Genomic DNA, 22,311 nt, shown 5'->3' with positions numbered 1-22,311 from the left:
TTCTAAGAATGTATCCATTTCTTCCAGGTTATCCAACTGATTGGCATATAGTTGCTTGTAGTAGTCTCTCATGATGTTTTGTATTTCTGAGGTGTCCGTTGTGACTTCTCCTTTTTCATTTCTAATTCTGTTGATTTGCATCTTCTCCCTTTTTTTCTTGATGAGTCTGGCTAATGGTTTATCAATTTTGTTAATCTTCTCAAAGAACCAGCTTTTAGTTTTATTTATTTTTCTTATGGTTTCTTTCCTTTCTTTTTCATTTATTTCTGCTCTGATCTTTATGATTTCTTTCCTTCTGCTCACTTTGGGGTTTCTTTGTTCTTCTTTCTCTAGTTGTTTGAGGTGTAAGGTTAGGTTGTTTATTCGATCATTTTCTTGTTTCTTAAGGTAGGACTGTATTGCTATAAACTTCCCTCTTAGAACTGCTTTTGCTGTGTCCCATAGGTTTTGGGTTGTTGTGTTTTCGTTGTCATTTGTTTCTAGATATTTTTTGATTTTCTCTTTGATTTCTGTAGTGATTCTTTGGTTGTTTAAGAGTGAATTGTTTACCCTCCATGTGTTTGTATTTTTTGCAGTTTTTTTCCTGTAATTGATATCTAGTCTCATGGCGTTGTGGTCTGAGAAGATGCTTGAGATGATTTCAATTTTCTTGAATTTGCTGAGGTTTGATTTGTGACCCAAGATGTGATCTATCCTGGAAAATGTTCCGTGTGCACTTGAGAAGAAAGTGTAGTCTGTCGTTTTTGGATGGAATGTCCTATAAATATCAATGAGGTCGAGATGGTCTAATGTGTCATTTAAAGCTTGTGTGTCTTTGTTTATTTTTTGTTTGGATGATCTGTCCATTGATGTAAGTGGGGTGTTCAAGTCTCCCACTATAATTGTGTTACTGTCGATGTCCCCTTTTATGGCTGTTAGCATTTGCCTTATGTATTGAGGTGCTCCTATATTGGGGGCATAGATATTTACCATTGTGATATGTTCTTCTTGGATGGATCCCTTGATCATTATGTAGTGCCCTTCCTTGTCTCTTTTAATCGTCTTTACTTTCAAGTCTAATTTGTCTGATATGAGTATTGCTACTCCAGCTTTCTTTTGACTTCCATTTGCATGGAATATCTTTTTCCATCCCTTGACTTTCAGTCTATATGTATCCCTTGGTCTGAAGTGGGTTTCTTGTAGGCAGCATGTAGAAGGGTCTTGTTTTTGTATCCATTCAGCCAGTCTGTGTCTTTTGGTTGGAGCATTTAATCCATTTACATTTAAAGTGATTATTGACATGTGTGTTCCAATTACCATTTTCTTAATTGTTTTGGGTTTGTATTTGTAGGTGTTTTCCTTTTCTTGTGTGTCCTACTTAGAGAAGTTCCTTTAGCACTTGTTGTAAGGCTGGTTTGGTGGTGCTGAATTCTCTTAACTTTTGCTTGTCTGGAAAGCTTTTGATTTCTCCCTCAAATCTGAATGAGATTCTTGCTGGGTAGAGTATTCTTGGCTGTAGGTTTCTCTCTTTCAGGACTTTCAGTATATCCTGCCATTCCCTCTGGCCTGCAGAGTTTCTGTAGAAAGGTCAGCTGTTATCCTGATGGGTTTTCCCTTATATGTTGTTTGTTGCTTTTCTCTTGCTGTTTTTAATATTTTTTCTTTGTGTTTAATTGTTGTTCATTTGATTAATATGTGTCTTGGTGTATTTCTCCTTGGGTTTATTCTGTATGGGACTCTCTGTGCTTCTTGGACTTGGTTCATTATTTCCTTTCCCATGTTGGGGAAGTTTTCCACTAGAACCTCTTCAAATATTTTCTCAGACCCTTTCTTGTTTTCTTCTTCTTCTGGGATGCCTATAATTCGAATGTTGGTACGTTTAAGGTTATCACTGAGGTCTCTGAGGCTGTCTTCTAGTCTTTTTATTTTTTTTTCTTTTTCCTGCTCTGTGGCGTTTATTTCTCCCATTCTATCTTCCAACTCACTTATTCGTTCTTCTGCCTCAGTCATTCTGCTGGTTATAGCATCTAGAGTATTTTTAATTTCACTTATTTTGTTATCCATTGCTGTTTGTTTTTCTGAGTTCTTATGAACTGTTTCTTGTACTTTCTCTATTTTGTTATCGAGATTTTGTATCATTTTTACTATCATTACTCTAAATTCTTTTTCAGGCATTTTTCCTATTTCCTCCTCATTTATTTGGTCTTGTGGGTTTTTTTCCTGCTCCTTTGCCTGCATGGGGTTTCTTTGTTTCCTCATGGTTGTCCAAGCTTTTGGGGTTGCTTGTCCTGGCGATAGAGCTGTTTATAGAAGACTGTCCAAGCCTCAGACTAATGTCCAAGTATTGGATTAAACGAATATTCAGTCTAGGAAACACATACATGTATAAGACACACAATTATTGAATCCGTTAGGACATAAGGCTCTAGAAAGACTTGACAGAACCCCAGTGTGCTATCAGATATTCAAAGAGAAACCCAGCAGAAATTGACAACTGAAACAGAACAAATCAGAGACAAAAGCAAAAGCAAACAAACAACAAATAACACCCTACACCTACAAACATCAATCCAGCGAGATTTTGTAAGCTAGGATCAAATATAGAAATGAGCTGGAGTACCACCAGAGAGAATGGAGATTCTCAGAATGTAATTAGACAACTGTACTAAGAACTAAGATAAAGACAAAAGCCTAATATTAATACCAAGGCAGTGCATCATCTGGAGAATAGAGCAAGGAGTCTGAGCAGACCGATAGTGTTGCTTATAAGTATGTTAAGATAAAATACACTTAAAATGGCTGGAAGAAAGGGGAACATAAGAGCGTAATGTGGTTGGAAATATGCAAAGAAAAAGAAAGGAATAGAAGTGTATAAAAGATAGGGATGAAAGGAAAATATGAGAGATATTTTGTCCGTACTAGCAAAAACTTAGCTAGATATAGAAGTATATAAAAAGGCAAAAAAAAAAAAAAAGAATAAAAAATATCCTTAAAAAATTATGTTATAAAACTTGTAGATCCCTTAGAGCTAAGATCGTATTTAATAAATCAAAAAAAAAAAAAGAGAGAGAGAGAGAAAGAAAAAAAAAAATCCAGAACTGATCCCAGAATGGACCAGTTCAATAGGTATTGATACTCCTATTTCTGTTTCCTTAGCGTCTCAGCTGTAAGTGTCCTTCTCCTTGCCTTGGGTTTTTTTTTTGCGTTATTCTGTGACCAGCAGAGGTTCCTTTATTGTTCGTCTGTAAGCCTCGGTGTATGGGGAGGGAGAGGGTACAATAGTGGCTCCTTCTCTTGGGAGTGAGTGAGCAGTGGCGCACTGTTGTTTCAGTCAGGCTTGGAGGTGCCTGTTGCAGAGGGCGCTGGTGGCTCAGGCGTGCACAGAAAGTCTTAGATTTGGGCCTCTCTCGGGGTTTTTTCTTTTTGATGCTGGTTTTTTTTTTTTTTTCTCTCTGCAGCCTCCCTGCTGCTGGCGTTGCAAGGAGTTTTAATTGAGCCCCGCCCGAGTGCCTGAGGGTGCTTGTTATCCCTGAGCGCCTTAGGTGGCCAGCAGGGCGTCTCTCCGCTGCCTGTTGCAGAGGCACGGAAAGAGAGGGAGAGGCTATGCGCGCGCGCGGCTCCTCCCCCCCCCCCCCCCCCCCCCCGCCCTGGAGCCTGCAGCCTCTAGCCGCCATCATGGCCGGGCAGCTCTCAGGGACCGGCACGCCTCTCCGCGGACCTCCTCCCTCCCGTCCTCTCGGTCCGTCACCCTACCGGCAACAATGTTTCTCACCCTGAACCAGCTCTCCGGTTCCCACGCTCCCACTCCTGGACCCTCCGTTCAGCCGCGGATCGATGTCTCGGTCCGGGAACGCTGAGCTGCGCTGCGGACCCTCCGTATGTTTCTCACGCCCTCCCGTCCGCCACAGCTCCGCCGCTTCACCCTCTTTGAGCCCTCGTAGATGCCTCCCTACCGGCTATGTCGGGCTCCCCGCAGCCCTCTCTGGTGTCCGAGGCCGTCTGCTGGTGTTCAGCTGGTTCTCTGTGGGAATGACTGCGTCCTTCCGTGCATTCCCAATGCATCTGTGGAGAGGGATGCACTCCACGTCTCTCTACTTCGCCGCCATCTTTTTTTTTCAAATGATCTATGATGTAATTTTTATGGATGCCTTTCATTAGGATGAGGAAGTTCCCTTATATACCTATTTTGCTGACAGTTTTATTTTTTATCATGAGTAGACGTTGAATTTTGTCAACTGATTTTTCTGCATCAATTAATATGATCAGGTGCGTTTTCTTCTTTATACTGTTAATATGGATTACATTGATTGATTTTCAAATATGGAACCAGCCTTGCATTCCTGGGATAAACTCCTCTTAGATGAATTACTCTCTTTATATATTGCTTTGATTTGCTAATATTTCAGAAATTTTTTTTGCATCTATGTTCATGATGGATTTTGAGCCGTCATTTTCTTATAATGTCCTTGTCTGTTATTGGCATTAGGATAATGCTGGTATCATAACATGAGCTGGAAAACATTCTCTTTTCTATTTTCTGGAAAGAATTGTTTAGAGTTGGTGTTAATTCTTGAAATGTTTGGCAGAATTCACTAAAGAAACTATCTGGGTCAGGATATTTCTCTTTTGGAAGGGTTTTATGAAATCAACTTCTTTAATAGTTACAGGATGATTTTGGCATCTGTTTCATCTTTGGTGAGTTTCTGATAGTCTGCAGTTTTTGATGAATTGGTCCATTTCATCTAAGTTGCTGAATTAAAGTGCTCATAGTATTATTGACATTTTTAAAGAATCGCTTTTAATTTCCTTGACTTTCTCTGCTGTTTTTCTGTTTTAAATTTCATTGATTTCTGTTCTTTATTATTTTCTTCCTTCTAATTGTATTAATTTTATTTCTCTAGATTCTTGAGGTCAGAACTTAGATTACTGATTTACAACCTCTCTATCTAATACGTTTTAGTGAAATAAATCTCCCTCTCAGCATTGCTTTGGCTGTATCCCGCAAATTTTGGATGTTGTATGTTCACTTTCATTGAGTTATTTTTTTTTAATTCCTATGAGACTTTGAAATTTGAATTCTTTGAATAGCATATAGTTGAATCATAACTTTTTAATCCACTCTGACAATCTCTGCCTTTTGATTACTTCTTTTCATTTGTTTTTCTTTTCTTGCCTTCCTGTGGGTTACTTGAACATTTTTTAGTTCTCCATCTTGATTTATTTACACCGTTTTTAAGTGTAGCTCTTTATATTGGTTTGCAGTGGTTACTGTAGGTATTATAATATACATACAGGGCTTATCACAGTCTGCTGGTATCCACGTTTTACCACCTTGAGGGAAATGTGGAAACCTCACATCCATGGAGGTCTCTTTACCTTCTCCATTTTTAAATACCATTGTCTTGAGTATCAGATGTTGTTATAATTTTTGTTTCAATCACCAAATATGATGTATAAAACTCATGAAGAAATAGTCTATTGTATATACCCATATTTCAGGTCTCTTGTTCCTTCTTTCTTCCTGATGTGTCCAGATTCTTTCATCATTTTCTTTTCATTGGAAGAACTTCCTTTAGCTAGCCAATCTGTAAGGGTAGGCCAGCTAGCAATAAATTGTTTCCTTCATCTGGGAATGTCTTTATTTTCCCCTCTTTATTGCTGAAGGATAGTTTCACCAGAGAATACATGGTCGATTCTTTTAGCACTTGAAAAATGTTATGCCGTTTCCTTCTGGCCTGAGAGAAATCTACTGTCATTCAAACTGGTGTTTCCCTATAGGTAATTGGAATTTGCACCTTTATGAAGTCTGGATCCTGTGACTCAGGTGGAGCAATCTCACATGAGAAAATCACATACTATGCTATGCTAGCAGAGAGAGAGGGAGGACTAGGAAGCCTGTCCTAGGCTTTTTTTTTTTCAGCCTTTGCGGACGTGTATCTTTTTCCTGCTGATCTTGCATTGTATCTTTTGCTATAATAAATCTTAGCTGTGATTATATATTTGAAAGCCCCAAAATGGGACTAGGCTAGCGTAGGCAGGTAAATCTCCTAAATTATGTATTCAGAAGTATGGCGCATTCTGTTCCACTAGTAGTAAACTCGGGGTGGGAATTACCTCTAAGTATTACTTGAGGCATGGGGTGGGAGGGGGACCAACTAAAGTCCATTTGAGTTTTCCCTTTAATTTAGAGAAAAAAATAGAAAAATAATCCTATCAGCTGCTGTTGGAGAATTATGCAAAACTCTATAATCATAATAATATTAAAAAAAAGCTTTATATTTTCTTATTCGATATTCTATTTACTACAGCTTAGGAAAGAGTCGAATCGTGAATTAAACGCACTAACCATGTATTGTGATGAAATCTCCAAGCAAAAATTAATATTTCCCAGCTATGTCATCTTAACCCCTTTCCTATTTTTGTAAGATAAATAAACTGAACGTCTTCGCATGCATAGTCAGATGTTAGTACGTTAGGAAGCAACGCTGGGCAGGTCCATTAGAATGGCAGAAAGTAGAAATAGGTTTACGTATTTTCTAAAATTAAAGGATAGCTTTGTAAGATTGGAGAGCTTGACCCTGTGATTACTGGGAGCCACCTATGAAACAAAGCAGGTGTAGTTCTCCCTGCGTGTACTGCCTGAAGCAAGAAGAATTGTTTGGCATGAGAAGATGATGTCCAGTACACAGGGCTAAGCGCATCAGGGAGGGAAATCTGACTGAGTGATTAGAAAGAGAGAATTTATGGGAACCCCTGACCTGTAGTTTCCTGCTGCTATACACAGAAGTGTTTCACTTGGACTACTTTCCCATGAAAGGGGCCTCAGGACTTAAATGAATTTCATTTCTACATAAATATGGAAACGAGAGCTTGGAAATTACAGAATGAACTCCTGTAAATTAATCTTCAGAACAAACATTAATTTATGAGTAAAGATATCAGAACTTTTATCTTTCTTGAAGAGACTTTAGCAAAACTACCTCAGAGAACAAAAATTTACTGTGGGAACCCAAAACAATAAGGATATTTTCTATGTTCATAGGTGCACGAGTAGGTAGATAGGTAAGTAGAGAGAGATAACTGGCTCAAAATTGTGTATGGACGTTATCAAAGTTTAATCACTTGCTCCTTCTTGATACCGTCAACTATTTGAATGCATAAATTATAGAGCAAAGCTGGTGGGAGAGATGTAAGTCATGAATCCAGCCCACCGGATTCAATTTAGGTGGGAAGATTTTTGTATGTGAAAGATAATCACAATACCCTGTGGCATTCAATAAATTCCTCAAGGAATAAAAATTAGAAACTCAAGCATTTCAACATTGAATGACATCTCTTCCAATTGGGTGTCCTATTCTACCCAATCTATTCCAAAAGACGAGAAGGGAGTATCGTACAAAGTGGAAATATGATTTATTGTGGCCTTAGGAAGGTATAGTGTGTGTGTGTGTGTGTGTGTGTGTGTGTGTGTGTGTGTAGTTTATTTTGTTTGTTGCCTCTATCCTCACTAGGATGTAAGTTCTATCAGGGCAGAGGTATTTGTTCACTGCTATACCTCCAATACTGGAACAATTCCTGGCATCTAGTAAGTGCTCAGTAAATATTTGTTGAGTGAATGAAGAAATTCGAGAAAAGAAGGTCAGAAAGTATTTAAATGTGACCAAGAGGAAATATGTGTTTTTGGAAGATTTTTGAAGTCAAGATTTGGGGGAGAAAAAAAGCAGCTAAAGTATAGGTATAAAGAGGGTTTGAGGGAAATTATTTTTTAACCTCTAAATTTTTAAATTGAGGTATGATTAACATGTAACATTATATTGTTTTCGGGTGTACAACATGATTCGATATTTGTACACATTGTGAAATGATCACCAGAGTAAGTCTAGTTACCATCCTTCACTATACAAAGTGAATTTCTAGGATTCACCGTCTTGGCAATATTTAAGTGTGCCCTACGATATTATTGACTATAGTCACCATGCGGTGCATTACATTCCCATGACGTATTTATTTTGTAACTGGAAGTTTGAACCCCTTGACCCCCTTCACCCATTTCACCTTCTCCTCAATCCACCTTCCCTCTGGCAACTACCATTCTGTTCTCTTCATCTGTGATTTTTGTTTTGGTTGTTCATTTGTTTTGTTTTTTAGATTCCACATATAAATGAAATTGTATAATATTTGTCTTTGTCTGACACTTTGCTTAGCATAATTCCTTCAGGGTCCATCCATGTTGTCTCAAATGGCAAGATTTCATTCTTTTTTATGGCTGGTGGTATTCTGTACACACATACCGTTTCTTCTTTATCCATCCGTCCACTGATGGACACTTAGGTTGCTTCCATATCTTGGCTGTGTTAAATAATGCTGCAATGAACATGGGGGTGTAGAAATTTTTTTCAAATTAGTGCTTTCATTTTTTTTCAGGTAAATACCCAGAAATGAAATTGTTGGATCATTTTAATTTTTAATTTTTTTGAGGAACCTCCATACGGTTTTCCAGTTGGCCTGCACCAATTTACATTCCCACCAACAGTGCAGGAGACTTTCCTTCCCTCCACATCCTGGCCAACACTTTTTGTCTCTTGCTTCCTGATAGCCAGTCTACCAGGTGTCGGGTGATATCTCATTGTGGTATTCATTTCCCTGATGATGAGTGATGTTGGGCCTCACGTGCCTGTTGGCCGTCTGCACGTCTTTCTTTGAAAAAATGTCTATTCAGATCCTCTGCCCTTTTAAAATCAGATTGTTCTGTTTGTTTTTGCTACTGAGTTTTATTAATTCTTTTTCTATTTTGGATATTAACCTTTTACTGGATATATGATTTGCAAATGTTTTCTTCCATTCAGTAGGTTGCCTTTTCATTTTGTTGATGGTTTCCCTTGCTCGTGCAGAAACTTTTTAGTTTGATGTTGTCCCAGTTGTTTATTTTTGCTTTTGTTGCCTTTGCTTTTGCAGTCAGATCCAAAAACCTACTGCCAAACTTAGGCTTAGAATCTAAGATTTCTTCTAGGAGTTTTATGGCCTCAGGTCTTACATTTTGAGTTAATATTTGTTTATGGTATCAAATACTGGTCTAGTTTCATTCTTACGCATGTGGCTGACCAATTTTCTGAGGGAAATTATTTTAAAAACAAAAATGTTTTAGGACGTCATTGTGATGGGGATCAAGATGACTGAGTGGCAGAAATGTTAAAGTCTACATGCTGTAAAGATCTAAACATCTCCAGAGATGAACAGACTGGAAGGACATGTATTTCATATCCTCCTATTTGGAGACAGAAAATCACACTTTTAAGTGTGTGTAATAAGCTCATGTGCAATCAACTTAAATATTTATTTATGAAAACTAGTCTGAATAAAAAATATAGTACAGATAGAGCTTATATTTCCTTTCACAAACAGGTATAGTAAATGTTTATTGTAAGGAAGAATGGTCTTTACATGGAAAAGCTTTAGAGGGCATTAGACATGCTGGTTTCAGTGATGCCTAGGGAAGTATCAAGAAGGTGTCTGGATAAACAAGAAATAAATTAATCCCCTCTCCTGTGAGCCCTGTGCCATCAAAGAGAGTGCGATTAAAACCTTTGAAAACAGAAATAAAGACAGCGGCTGGTCACTGAATGAAAGCCTCTTGCTCAAAGATTTTAATTTACATGGTATATGGTAATAATATTCATCAGGGGGCTTCCCTGGTGGCGCAGTAGTTAAGAATCCGTCTGCCAATGCAGGGGACATGGGTTCAAGCCCTGGTCTGGGAAGATCCCACATGCCACGGAGCAACTAAGCCTGTGCGCCACAACTACTGAGCCGGCGCTCTAGAGCCCGTGAGCCACAACTATTGAGCCCACGTGCCACAACTACTGAAGCCCGTGCGCCTAGAGCCCGTGCTCTGCAACAAGAGGCCACCACAATTAGAAGCCAGCGCACCGCAATGAAGAGTAGCCCCCGCTCGCCGCAACTAGAGAAAGCCCGTGTGCAGCAACGAAGACCCAACAAAGCCAGTAAATAAACTGATTAATTAAAAAAAATAATATTCATCAGGAAAAAGACAGAAATCTACCCTTTCACTTTCCTTGTCTGGCACTTCACACACAGTTGATTTACGTGTCTCCCATCTCTTCTCTCCTCTCCCTTTCAAAAATTCAGCCACTTTGGGTTCCTAGAGGTCTCATCATTCTTTGTCAGTATTGTTCAGTATCTTTTTGTCAACATTAAACATTCTCTGTGACATTTTCAGATGAGTAGAGTTAAAAATTTTACTCTGTGTCCAGGGACCCAAAGTTTAACAGTCATGAGACAAGGAAGGTTGACCAAAAGATAAACAGCAGGACAACGAGATTATGACCAGTCTATCCCCCAGTGGGACCTAGGGCTAAGAAGGGGAAAGAGCCTGGACACACACTGATCACTTAAATAAGCCAGGTGGATTCTTCCCCAGGATGAGACCACAGGGAGACACATGCCCCAGAGCCAGCCAGTGGCCTGTCAAGCATGTGACGATAAGATGGTCTCCCTTACCAATACTATGCACAGGAGATGCAGATTGTACTTGATTGTTGTTGGGCTTTAGAACTGAAAGACTGCCTCGGAGGGAATTGGGCCCAGATGTGGTCCCATGGCAAATCAGAGTCACGTACAGGCTACAGTTATGGGTGAGGCAATAACCAAAAGAAAGTCAAGGAAGATAACAAAGCAACTGTAAACAGATACCCGGCAGGTGGAGAGAGAAAAAGAGAGAGAGAGAGAGAGAGACAAGCAGACTACAGTTACCCACTTTACTCCCAGCTTCTTTCATGCACTGGATTCTGGGGATTCTCCTCCATCCCTGCAAGGCTGGAGTGGGTTTGGGGTCCTTGCAGCTGTTTCATCCAATAGTACTAACATCTGTTAAGTGTTTACTTTGACCAGGCCCTGCTCTAAGCCCTTTACATTCATTCATTATTTACTCTTCTCAATAGCCTATGAAGAACAGACTACAGTTTTTTGTTTCCATTTTACTGATAAGTGAACTCAGTCAAAGAGAAGGTAACCTGTTTGCTCAAGAGACACAGTTTATAAGTGTGCACCTTGTCAAAAATAACCTTTTCCTGAAAAAAGTTGAGATTTCTGTTCTCTTGAATAAACATGAATGCCTTATGTACGCCAACCAAGCACTGTGCTAAATGCTGGGGATAAAAAGGGAAATTATTCAATCAGAACATGTTCTTGTCCTCAAAGCACTCTCAGTCCAGTAGAGGAGAAGTTAGAGAAGCCGAGTGAGGGCAGAGTGGGAAGGGAAGAGGAGGGCAGAAAAGACAAAGGCTGATCAGAAGCAGAGATCAGAGCAGTGAGCAGCAGAGACTGACAGGAGAAAATAAAGTCAGAAATAGAAAATATACAGCCCTGAGGTCTGCAGAGGAGGGCAGACTACTCCTTAGGAGACCTTAGGGGACAGTCTCGGTTTAGAAGGTAGATGCTCAGTTGTATTATACGTGTGTGACAAATAGCCTCCAGCACCCCCGTGGTTCTCAAGGGCTTAAGTCAACAATAATTGAAGGGTCATGGATCAGGGCAGGAGGTCTGAGTGGTTTTTTGAAGAATGCAGGAAAGTGCTCACAAGAGAAAGAATATGTTTAAAAATATGTAAACATGTAGATGGTATCTTAAAATATGCCAGGCCTAAAAAACGTGGAACCACCTTGTAGCGGTTCCAACCAAGTCAAGAATGTGGTCCTGTTTCCCTTTCCTCTTCTCGCTGCTTCCTGAAAGGTCAGGGGTTTTCGTGAGCAAGATGGGGAGGGCATGTGGAAGCAGGAGGCAGGGAAGAGGGGAGGATTACACTCCAGCCACTGCAGCTCATCACCCTCAAAGGCAGCCGCCAGGGGAGGGCAGAAACGTTTAAGTTGATTCCTACACACGGTTGGACTTTTAAAGGGCTGGCTGCAGACTGCTATTTCCATTGTCATCTCTGAATTAAAGTGACTGTAGGATTTTATAGTGAGCAAAGTGCCCTGAGTTCTCACCCAGAGGCAGAACAAGAAATTCCCTCTTGGTAAGTTTTAAAGTGACAAGAGACATAAATAAAGGTATTTTTAATTACACTTCACGGGTCCAGCTTAGTTCTACATCTGATTCCACAAGAAGAGCCTCCTAGTTAAAAGCCACCCCTCCCTTTCACCAACTCTGCGGGTAATTAAAACTTGATTACGATTAGGAGAAGAATACAGTAACGTGGTTTCTACCTGGATCCTTTCTCTTTAGTGGCGGTTTTGCTAAGAGCAGTATTGCGTCCCGAAGTAGGTTCTGATTTCTCTTCGGTGGGAGATCCAAATCCGGCACTAAAATGATAACTATTTTCTCTTGTCATTTGGAAAAAACCACAACCAATTTCAATCATACGGAAAATAACAATACACTACATTTGCAAGGCATTTTATAATTTATAAGGCATTTTTCACTTCCATTATATGTTTTGATTCCAGTCACCGAGAAGAAGTAGGGCACCCAGGTGTTAGTCCATCTACAGATAAGGACATGAAGCCTGATCACAGACACTGAGTCAGGGGCTCAGGATCTCACTGTAGGTTCACAGCAGACAGGATGTCAAACCAGGTTTCCTGGCTTTCATCCTGAAACTATGTGACTGTGAGAAGAAGAAGAAATAACTTGCCAAAACCTAAAATCTGAATTTTTTACTCCCAAATTAAGGGAGAGAATTGAGTGTAGACAAAACATCATTTTCTTACTTGGTCTTTTCTTTACTTGCTCTTCTTAAAGAGGATGAAGAAGAAATACTTCGTCCATAACCAACGTCTGATGACTTATCTTCCGTAGATGGAGGTGGAGAACTAAAATTTTACATATTTGAAATTGTGTACAAATTAAAATAACTTGTCAATATTGACTTTGTCCTACAAAATAGATTTTTTTTTCTGAAAAATCATATTTGGAGCTGACTTCTGACAGTGACACATTATTTTAAAAGCATAAAGGAGAGGTTAATATAAAATGAATATAATAAAGCTTTTCATGAGCTAGAACTGGAAATAGTTTTATAAAATGTGTCACATAAAATGTATTATATAGATATATAGGAATACAAGACCTTTTTAAGGTCTGTTGAAGCTTTAATTTTTAGCTCTACTGTTTTCTTCTTATTTTATTAAAAATTTTGGGCAGCAGTGGTATTCCTACATCTAGTTCTAGAGATTTGTAAACATAATTCATCTTGGTTTGCTCCTAGGTGTTTGTACTTTCTTCAGTTATTCATGTCACCAGAAGGGTAGGAAGCCCTGATTGCAGAAATACACATGGAATTGACTGGTAATGTGGAGTCAAAGGAAAAACCATGGTGGTGACTATTCCCTGGTCTTTGCTAAGTCAGACTATGAGTTTTTGGACCAGTGTTTACTTTCATGGTGGTGCTAGATACAGGAAGGAAGAAGAGATACCATACTAGGAACCTTTACGTATTCACATGATGATGGACAAACAAAAAAAATTATTTGCTTCCCTGCATCCCTCCTTCCCGCAAAGACTCACACATCAGGAGATTTACTGTTAACTAAGAGTACAGCACGTTGGTCACTTGGTTCTTGTAAGCAGAGATCCTTCAAAGGCAAAAGTTTGGTGCCAGGATTTATCTGTAGATGATTTAAGAATTGAAAAGTAATATCTGCGTGGGTTGTATTTTTTAAATGAATACCGATAGGATAGGTTCTCAACTGTTTGAGGTGTCTAATTTCACACACACACACACACACACACACACTCTCACTCTTAAAAATAGGAACCTGAAGCTTGTGCACGTCTTGCTTTTGAGCGAGATACACCCTCCAATTCTCCCCTACCACCCCGCCACCCCCAGTCTCTGTAGCTTGATACTCAGCTGTTTCACACCATAATTATCAGCTTGGCCCCTGGAAGTTTTTGAGTTTAAAAATCCGTCCATATAGATAAGGGACAGCTTATTGTCTGTAAGAGTAATTACTAAACAGATCACTAAAAATGTTGTGAGGATAACTAAAAACAAGCTAGACAAAGCCCTATACTAGCAATTTTATCGCCCTGGTGAAAAGGATTAGACCAGATCACCTTGTGAGGTCTTTTTCCAGTCAAGTAATAGATCCCTCTCTCATCCAAGATACTTTTCATGATTCTTTTACAGTAAGACAGAGCGTGTCATTCTTCTGCCCCAGAACCCTGCCACGTTTTCCCACTTCATTCAGAGTAAAGGCCCAAATCCTTCCGGTGGTCTACAAGACTTCCACGAGCTGCTTGCTCTTACTTCTCTGATTTCGTCTGTTATTCCGCCCCGGGGACTCAGGGCTACACGGACTGTGCTGGTTTCTGCTCTAGCTGTTTCCTCCACCTAGAAGGCTCCTCCCCCCACAATCCCCATAGCTAAGTCCCTCCCCTCCTTAAAATTTTTGCTCAGATATTAGGCATTCGGTGGGGCTACCTGACCACGTCGACCCCAGTATCCTCAGCACGATAGAGCCCCTTTATCCTTCTCTGCTCTCCTCGCCACCCACTGCAGCTCTTATCATTTCCATCACGTGATAGAATTTACTTGTGAGATTTATTGTTTATTGTCTGTTTCCTCTCACTGGTACCATGGGAGTAGAGATCTTTCTCTCTTTTTTTCACTGACACATTTAAAGCCTGAAATATTAGAAACTTAATATTTAGAATGAATCAGAGAGTTCTCCTTCATAAAGAAATTCTCATTGTTTTTTTTTTCCCAAAACTCATGAACAAATATATTTTGTCACAGTTTTATCTGTTCCATGGCCACCTTTTTGCTGGTAAGTGTTCTTTGGTGGTTTTTCTGCTCTTTTCCTCATTTTTCTTAAAGCATCTTTGTCCTAACAATGTGGCACCTGTTCTTTTAAAATTACTCATCATTGAACGAGAGTAATAATTTCTCAGTGGTTTGTATGTGCGTTATGGAGGGCACGGTGGTGGCGGTGGCCGGGAGAAGCAGAAGGAAGAGAGAAACTTTTAGGCTAGCAGTTTTGGTTATTCAAAATGTCTCTAATTCTGTTACCATGATACAGTGTTTCCTGCAGATACGACTTAGCTGTGATTCTTTTATGGCCCTGTCTCCTCTGCTTCTTTCCAAGAGGGTTTCTGCCGCCAGCCCTGCTCGCCCCAGTTCCTGAGGTCCTACCCACCCACCCCTGGCGAGCTGAGCAGATAGCTTTTGCACGTCTGAGTTCTCCATCCCCTCAGGAAGTATTGACTTTTGATAGTGCTTTCTGAGATCTGCTACCACTCTTGACCCTCTCTGTGCTTTTTTCGCCTTTTCATTCTTCCTCCTGTATAGCTTCTGCCAGGGACTTTTAAATGTTTATGAAGTCGGCAGACCCTACCTGTTTCCTACTTCTGCCTAAAATGGGATTTGTAGGCCTTTAAAAATTTCCCCATTCTCCTTATTGCTTTTGGTTTCCAGAATAAGTAGAAAATGCTGATTGAGACAGTAATGTCAAGAAGTCCTCAAGATTCTAATGTTTAGCTTCCCATTTCTCTCAGCATTAACACTGAATTACGCTATAAGTTGTTTTAAAATCATAATCATAAATGCAGCTAAGTAAAATAATATTATTATATGTTACATTTTAAAATTCAGTATTACTATTTGGTTAACTTTGATTAGATTATGATTAATAAAATGAAAACTTATGTTTCTACTGTTAACATTATAATTAACACTGAGCCCTAGAAGTAATATGAGTAATATAAAATAATATCTTCTCTGAAACTTGAGACTAGAATTAGCAAGCTAATTTAAGTAAATCAAAATCTAGGTAAAACTGTACACAAATGCAAAATCTTATAGCCAAAGTTTAAGGATGAAGTTCTGATTCCCAAGTTTCTGTCTATAGAAATATAAATTATGTTAGGTGGTTATAAAATTGCAATGTAATGGCATCACGATGAAAGAAGAACTGATCACACACACTAAAATACAAATTAGTGCTGCCACTTACCCGACCATAATCATAGAATCCATCACTAATTATGTTACTTGATGACAAATAGCCAGTCTGGCTGTATTTCAGAGACAGGTGGTTGTTGAGCAATTTGTTATAAGCTGCCTCACTGAATTTATTTTTTCGACTTACTGATAGATTAATTTCTTCAAGGATATCTAAAGCCCTGTCAATAAAAGCCAAAAAAAAAAAAAAAAGACATTATTTGCCTTATATAAGCAATCCAACATTACGTTCCCATTTATATACCTTACTAAGATCCTGAATGAAGGATTGAGATGGAAAGGTTAAATCCATCCCACCCTTTCAGATAAACTAATCCTGACAGAATTAGGAAGACAAATCAGCCCTTTTTGAGAACATATATGCCACATAGTAACTCACATTCAGACAGTTGAAAAGGACACTTTCAGAAGAAAAAAATTCTTCATTTAAAGCAAAATTAGTATTGGATTCCAATTTTTTCAGCTAACCAGGTGACACAGACAAAGAATAAAAATGGTTAGAAATAGGGTAAACCTGTCTGTGGACCCTTAAAACCCTATTGGCTGAGATGCTAAAGGCAACTGACTCATAGGCTGTTGGTAAGGAGAACCGAGGTGCTGAGGTTGGTTAAAGGCACAATCGCAGTGGAAAGGTTTGCAGGGAAGAAAAATAGAGGTGGCAGTCGTGGCTTGCCCCTTTTAATTTAGCCTTGAAAGGTGAGAGACAAATAGGATTGAGTTTAGCAAAGCAGAGGAAAGTGAGAGGGAAGCATTTATCAAGATGAAAAAGTGGAAAAGGAAATGTCGAAGATGATTTTGTGGGAGTGGTGAAGGAGATCTCTGGGGGGAGGAACGGGGAGGACCTCGCTTCTGCAGGAGGTCCCTTCAAAGGGACCGTGACCCAGCAGAGCTTCTGAGCCCTGCGGCCTGAGAGTGGGCGTGGGGACGCTGCTCGACCTTCCCTGGGCCTGAAGCGTGTCAGTGTGTCCTTGCTCTGAGCCAGACCCTGCAGACCGCTCCACTCACCCGAGCCTGCACAACTCAACAGCCGTGGGCGCGTCACCGGCACACACCAGCACGGCCCAGCTGGCGTGCCTGCGGACCTCGTCGTTCTTGGAACACAGGAGCTCCACCAGAGGCTCCAGCCCACCTGAATTTCTTAACTAGAAATGGAAACCAGAATTTTACACATTAACAGTACAGAACATAAACATTTATGCTTTAAAAAGAAGCCTCACTATTTGATTGTTGAAAGGTTTTGACTATGTGAAAACATTTTACCATGTGTCCATGTTTAGATGTATTAAATTTGGGGCGGGGAAGAATTGATTGCAAAAACCTTGCAGAGAGGAGCCCAGTTTTCTGTTCAAAGTCAAGAAGAGGTCGCAGTAGAGTAACTGAGGGAGGGTCTTCCCTGGTGGCGCAGTGGTCAAGAATCGAGCCCTGCTCCGGGAAGATCCCACATGCCACAGAGCAACTAAGCCTGTGCACCACAACTGCTGAGCCTGTGCTCTAGAGCCTGCAAGCCACGACTATTGAGCCCATGTGCCACAGCTACTGAAGGCCCCACGCCTAGAGCCCATGCTGCACAACAAGAGAAGCCACAGGAAGCCCACGCACCACAACGAAGACTAGCCCCTGCTCACTGCAACTAGAGAAAGCCCATGCACAGCAACTAAGACCCAACACAGCCAGTACATAAATAAATTTATTTAAAAAAAAATAATTGAGGGAGGTCATTGTGATTTTACATGGGGTGGGGACGGGGCAAAGAGCCTGTCCTCTCCCCTCTACAAGCGGGATGTCCCACGTTCATTCACTCTACTCCTCACCACTGCATGTCCATTTGGCCTGTGGTGGACAGAATCATGGGCCCCCCCAGAGATGCCCTTGTCCCTGGGAGGGATTTGGCAGACATGGTTAAGGATTTGGGGATGGGGAGATCATCCTGGATTATCAGGTGGGCCAATTTAATTACAAGGGTCCTTATAAGAGGGAGATAAGACTGTGAGGAACAGAGAAAGGAGACTGGCAGAAACAGAGATGGGAGCAACCTGCTTTGAAGACAGAGGAAGGGATCACAGCCAAGGAATGCAGGTGGATGGTAAAAGCTAGGAAGGGCCAGGAAACAGATGTCCCCCTCAAGTCTCCAGAAGGATCACAGCTCTGTTGGTATCCTGACTTTAACCCACAAGACCCATTTTCAGACTTCTGACCTCCCAACTGTGAGATAATGGGTTTGTATTGCTTTAAGCCACTAAGTTGTGGTCATTTGTTTTCAGCAGTGATAGGAAATGGACATGGTCTCCAAGGCTGGGCAGGAGTAACCAACACAGGCAAGTGTCACCTGTGTCACCGGGTGCTGCCACCAAGTCAGCAGTGTGGCCAAAGCAATGCTGAAGCAGTTCCCCAGAAGGAGACCCACTTTGTTATCACTCATATTGCTTCAAAGAGTGAAAAAGAGAAGAAAAAGAACAAGAAGAGAATTGGGGAGAATGACATTAATTACACTATTGAAAGAAATCACTCGTGTATAAAATTATTCCAATCAGGGAGAGAAAAAAAAAAGACTTGACAGAGCTCTTGTCTCACTGTCTGAAATGTAATACTGTATTATCTGAGCCTGGAGGATGAAAAGCATATTCTACAGGTCTCTGTGTAGTATCTGAAGACAGGAGCCCTTGTGAGATACAAGCCACTTCCAATCATGTTCTTCTCAAACACAGAGGCTCTGACGGGGATTATGCGTTTGTACACATGATTGGGCAGCTTTGAAAAGTTTACTCAAAGCATCTTATGCTTAACAAGCCAAACTGCTGAACATCTTTACATCCGAGTATAAGATAGCAATCTGACTCCATGTGTTCTTTTGGCAAATCGTTAATCCATTTACTGATTTCTCCATTCTTTCATTCATTCATTCATTCATTCATTCAACAACTGTTTATTAAGCATATACTGTGTGCCAGGTATATACCAATCACATGGATGCAGGGAAGGAAAACCTCAGTTCCCTTCCCTAAAGCCTCAGGGAGCTTATGGTCTTTCATACAAAAACTAATGCAAAACAGAATTCAAGGGAGGCATGCATGGGGGTGGTGGGGACACAGAGCAGGACGTTTGAGTCCACGTCTGAGGACTGAAGGCCTCCTGGAGGACAGGAAGGCTGAGTGGGTGTTTAAGGAGAAACAGGCATTTATCAGGTGGACAAAGGTGAGGCTAGCTTTCCAAGCAGAGAAATCAAGGAGGTGTCAACAAGAGAACAGAGGCATGCTGACAGAATTACAAATCGTATGGTATTTCTGGAGTGTGGAGTTACACCTGGGAAGTGAGTTCAGGCTTAGGCTGGTCGGGGCAGATCATTGCTGAGCCCTTGCACAGCACACTGAGCGGCTTAGCTGTTCCCATGTGGCAGTGGCATACCCCAGGGACTTGCAGTGATGTGATGAGGGTCATATATTTGAAAGATCAGTCTGGAGGCAGTTTGGGGAGTAGGAGGTGGCAGGGGTAGGGAGAGCTGTAGAGTCACTTGCAATATGCTAGGAAACAGATGACTGCTCTGTGAGCCGCATGGAGGAGTGACCAAGGCGCTGTCGTTTATCACTGTTGCCACTGCTGAATGCAGTGCCTGGCACGTAGTAGTTGGTAAATAAATGTTTGGTGGCTATCTTACTAGTGTAATGGATGAATACAAATGAACTGAGTCAATGGGAACAAAGAAGGGGGTAGAAGAGACATCTAAGAGACAGAATAGGAGATTTATGAGTTGTCTGAGCAGACAGCACAGCATGAGAGCAGGGGCTCTGGACTCAGAAAGATGTGTTCTCTCATCCCTGATGTCCCGACCTATCTACTCTGCTTTGAACACATTATTTCCTTAAGTCTCATTTTTCTCCTGTGTAAAATGGGGATTACAAATGTACCTGTTTTTTTAGAAATTGAAGTATAATTGGTTTATATACTACATATATTACATATAATTGTTTTATTATATTAGTTTCAGGTGTATGACAGTGATTCAATATTTTTATAGATTATACTCCATTTAAAATTATTACAAAATAGTGGCTGTATTTCCCTGTACTGTGCAATACGTCCTTGTTGCTTATTTATTTTATACATAGTAGTTTGTACCTCTTACTCCCCTACCCCTATCTTGCCCCTCTCTTCTTCCCTCTCCCTGGTAACCACTAGTTTGTCCTCTACACCTGTGCATCTGTTTGTTTTGGTGTATTCATTCATTTGTTTTATTTTTAAAATCCCACATATAAATAATAACAGAGTAATTGTCTTTCTCTGTCTGACATTTCACTAAGCATAATACCCTCTAGGCCCAACCACATTGTTGCAAATGGCAGAATTTCCTTCTTTTTATGGCTGAGTAATATTCCATTGTGTATAAATACCACATCTTCTTTATCCATTCATCCATTGTTGGGCATTTAGGTTGCTTCCATATCTTGGCTATTGTAAATAATGCTGCTATGTACACTAAGGTGCACGTATCTTTTCGAATTAATGACAGACATACCTATTTCAAGTGAGGCTTAAATGCATGTAAAGTGCTTAGCACACTGGCTGTGCACAATAAGTGCTCCATCGTGTTAGTTACACTGGGGAGAGAGGAACAGAGTCCTAGGCTGTTCGAATGAGTGCCACATGACAAGTAAACAGGAAAAAAAGCAAGAGAAAAGGGTACATTTGTAGCTTTATATTAAGTCCTTCACGGGACCAAGTATACTTTTATATGATGGACTTGTAAAAAAATGCAATTTCGTGTTTTAAAGTTTTGAAATGTAAGAGAAACGGAAGAGTATGAGCAACGCATATATGTAATTTGAAGCATCACAATCAATGGCACACCTGTTTGTCCACCACTCAGCCTAAGAAATGGTACATTTCAGTGACCTTGAACCTCCATGTACTCCTCTTCAAACACATCCACCCCCTTGATCCCCCAAGAGGCAACCAATTTCTTAAATTTGGGGTGTCTCGATTTTCTTTATGGTTTTATATGTATATGTGCTTAAACAGCATATTGCTTAGTTTTGCATATTTTTGAACGTTATATAAGTAGAATTCACACCTCTGTTTTCTTCTGAACTTGACTTTGCCCAGCATTATGCTGGTTGAGATTCTTCTCTGTTGATGTCTGTAGCTATCGTTCATTAATTTTCACTGATGCAAGATTCCATTTTATGCATATACCACAAATTTATGTATCCGTTCTCTTAACAACTGGACAACTGGTTTGTTTCCAGCTGTTGAGATATTATAAACAATGCTTCCTAGTGCACGGAGACCAGAGAGTGTCTTAGGTATATACCCGGGAACCGAAGTGCCACATTATAGGGCACGCTTAACCTTCTTTACTGGATGATGCCAATTTATTTTCCAACGTATATTGCCCCAGTTTTGAAGGACTTAAATGATGGATAGGTTCAAACCCTTGAAAGTGTTTCAAGTTAATGCACCAGTACGTACAGAGCAGAAGGAAGAGAGAAGGAAAGTGACGCAAACGCTCACCTCTGTCCGGGCCTCGGCGTCGCACGCGGTTGCCGCCACGGTGAGAGCGGCTTTGCTCTGCACAACGGTGTTGGCCGACTGCAGCGGGCCGAGCAGGGCGTGCATGACGTCGTGGCTCTGCACGCTCAGGCGCAGGGGCTCCTGCGTGGCCATGTTCGTCAGCACCGTGGCGGCGTTGGCGACGGCGCCGTCTCGTTTGCTGAACAGGGTGTGGATTAACGCGTCGATACCATCACCTTCGGCGGCAGCGCTGGGTCAGTGAAAGAGAAATGAGTGCCGTTCACCCCAGTTCAAGAAATGATCTTTGGAGCGTACAACTAAGCTTATAAAACAGACGAGTGCATAAAGACAATTTTAGGAAGAAATTAATTTACCCGGGCCATGAACCCGGAATTGAGGCTCTGGGGGTTTAAATGGAGCCTGGGCGGGGGAAATGCCAGGTTATGAATGAATTTAAATAATCCTTTCCGTACATAAGCAGCTTTGGGTTATAGAAAAATGCACGACTGCTTCTTAGAAACCCTACAACAGCTGTTCATTTTTTACCTCAGTGATACTTATAAGATCAGGAAATTCTGTTCAAAGAAAGTCTATTAAAATATTCCCAGAAAACAAAGCTTCAAATGGGAGGAATGAATGAATGTGGGAATTTAAGTTAAAATTCTTCAGCTCATCTTCCCTCTTTTTAAATGAGGCTGTTAACTGTAGGCAGATGTTAACACGTTTGAAGGCTGCAGATCATTTTGGGGGTGAATGTTGATTTTACAAATTAAACATCAAGACCAAAGTCATGATATTGACAAGAATACTTTCAGTAATGTAGGCATACTCAGTTGTTAAATTTCCTA

At 40.6% G+C, this 22,311-nt stretch overlaps 1 protein-coding gene across 3 annotated transcripts in view; it reads right to left on the bottom strand.

The window, feature by feature from the left end:
• Positions 1-22,311, bottom strand: part of ARMC3 (armadillo repeat containing 3) — a 96,905-nt gene that overhangs the window by 15,585 nt on the left and 59,009 nt on the right. The window contains exons 10-15 of one of the 3 annotated variants that reach the window (XM_057732039.1): positions 21,464-21,713; positions 16,964-17,100; positions 15,951-16,119; positions 13,501-13,601; positions 12,705-12,806; positions 12,201-12,317 (exon numbers count right to left, since the gene is read on the bottom strand). In XM_057732039.1, coding sequence (XP_057588022.1) covers positions 12,201-12,317; positions 12,705-12,806; positions 13,501-13,601; positions 15,951-16,119; positions 16,964-17,100; positions 21,464-21,713 — 876 coding nt within the window. Of the gene's footprint in view, positions 1-12,200; positions 12,318-12,704; positions 12,807-13,500; positions 13,602-15,707; positions 15,840-15,950; positions 16,120-16,963; positions 17,101-21,463; positions 21,714-22,311 lie in introns of those variants that run through there. The other 2 variants (XM_057732040.1, XM_057732042.1) reach the window with 2 other exon arrangements.

The sequence above is a fragment of the Hippopotamus amphibius genome, chromosome 4 (genome assembly GCF_030028045.1).
Source record: "Hippopotamus amphibius kiboko isolate mHipAmp2 chromosome 4, mHipAmp2.hap2, whole genome shotgun sequence".
Classification (NCBI taxonomy): domain Eukaryota; kingdom Metazoa; phylum Chordata; class Mammalia; order Artiodactyla; family Hippopotamidae; genus Hippopotamus; species Hippopotamus amphibius.
This window is presented reverse-complemented; position numbering and strand designations above follow the sequence as displayed.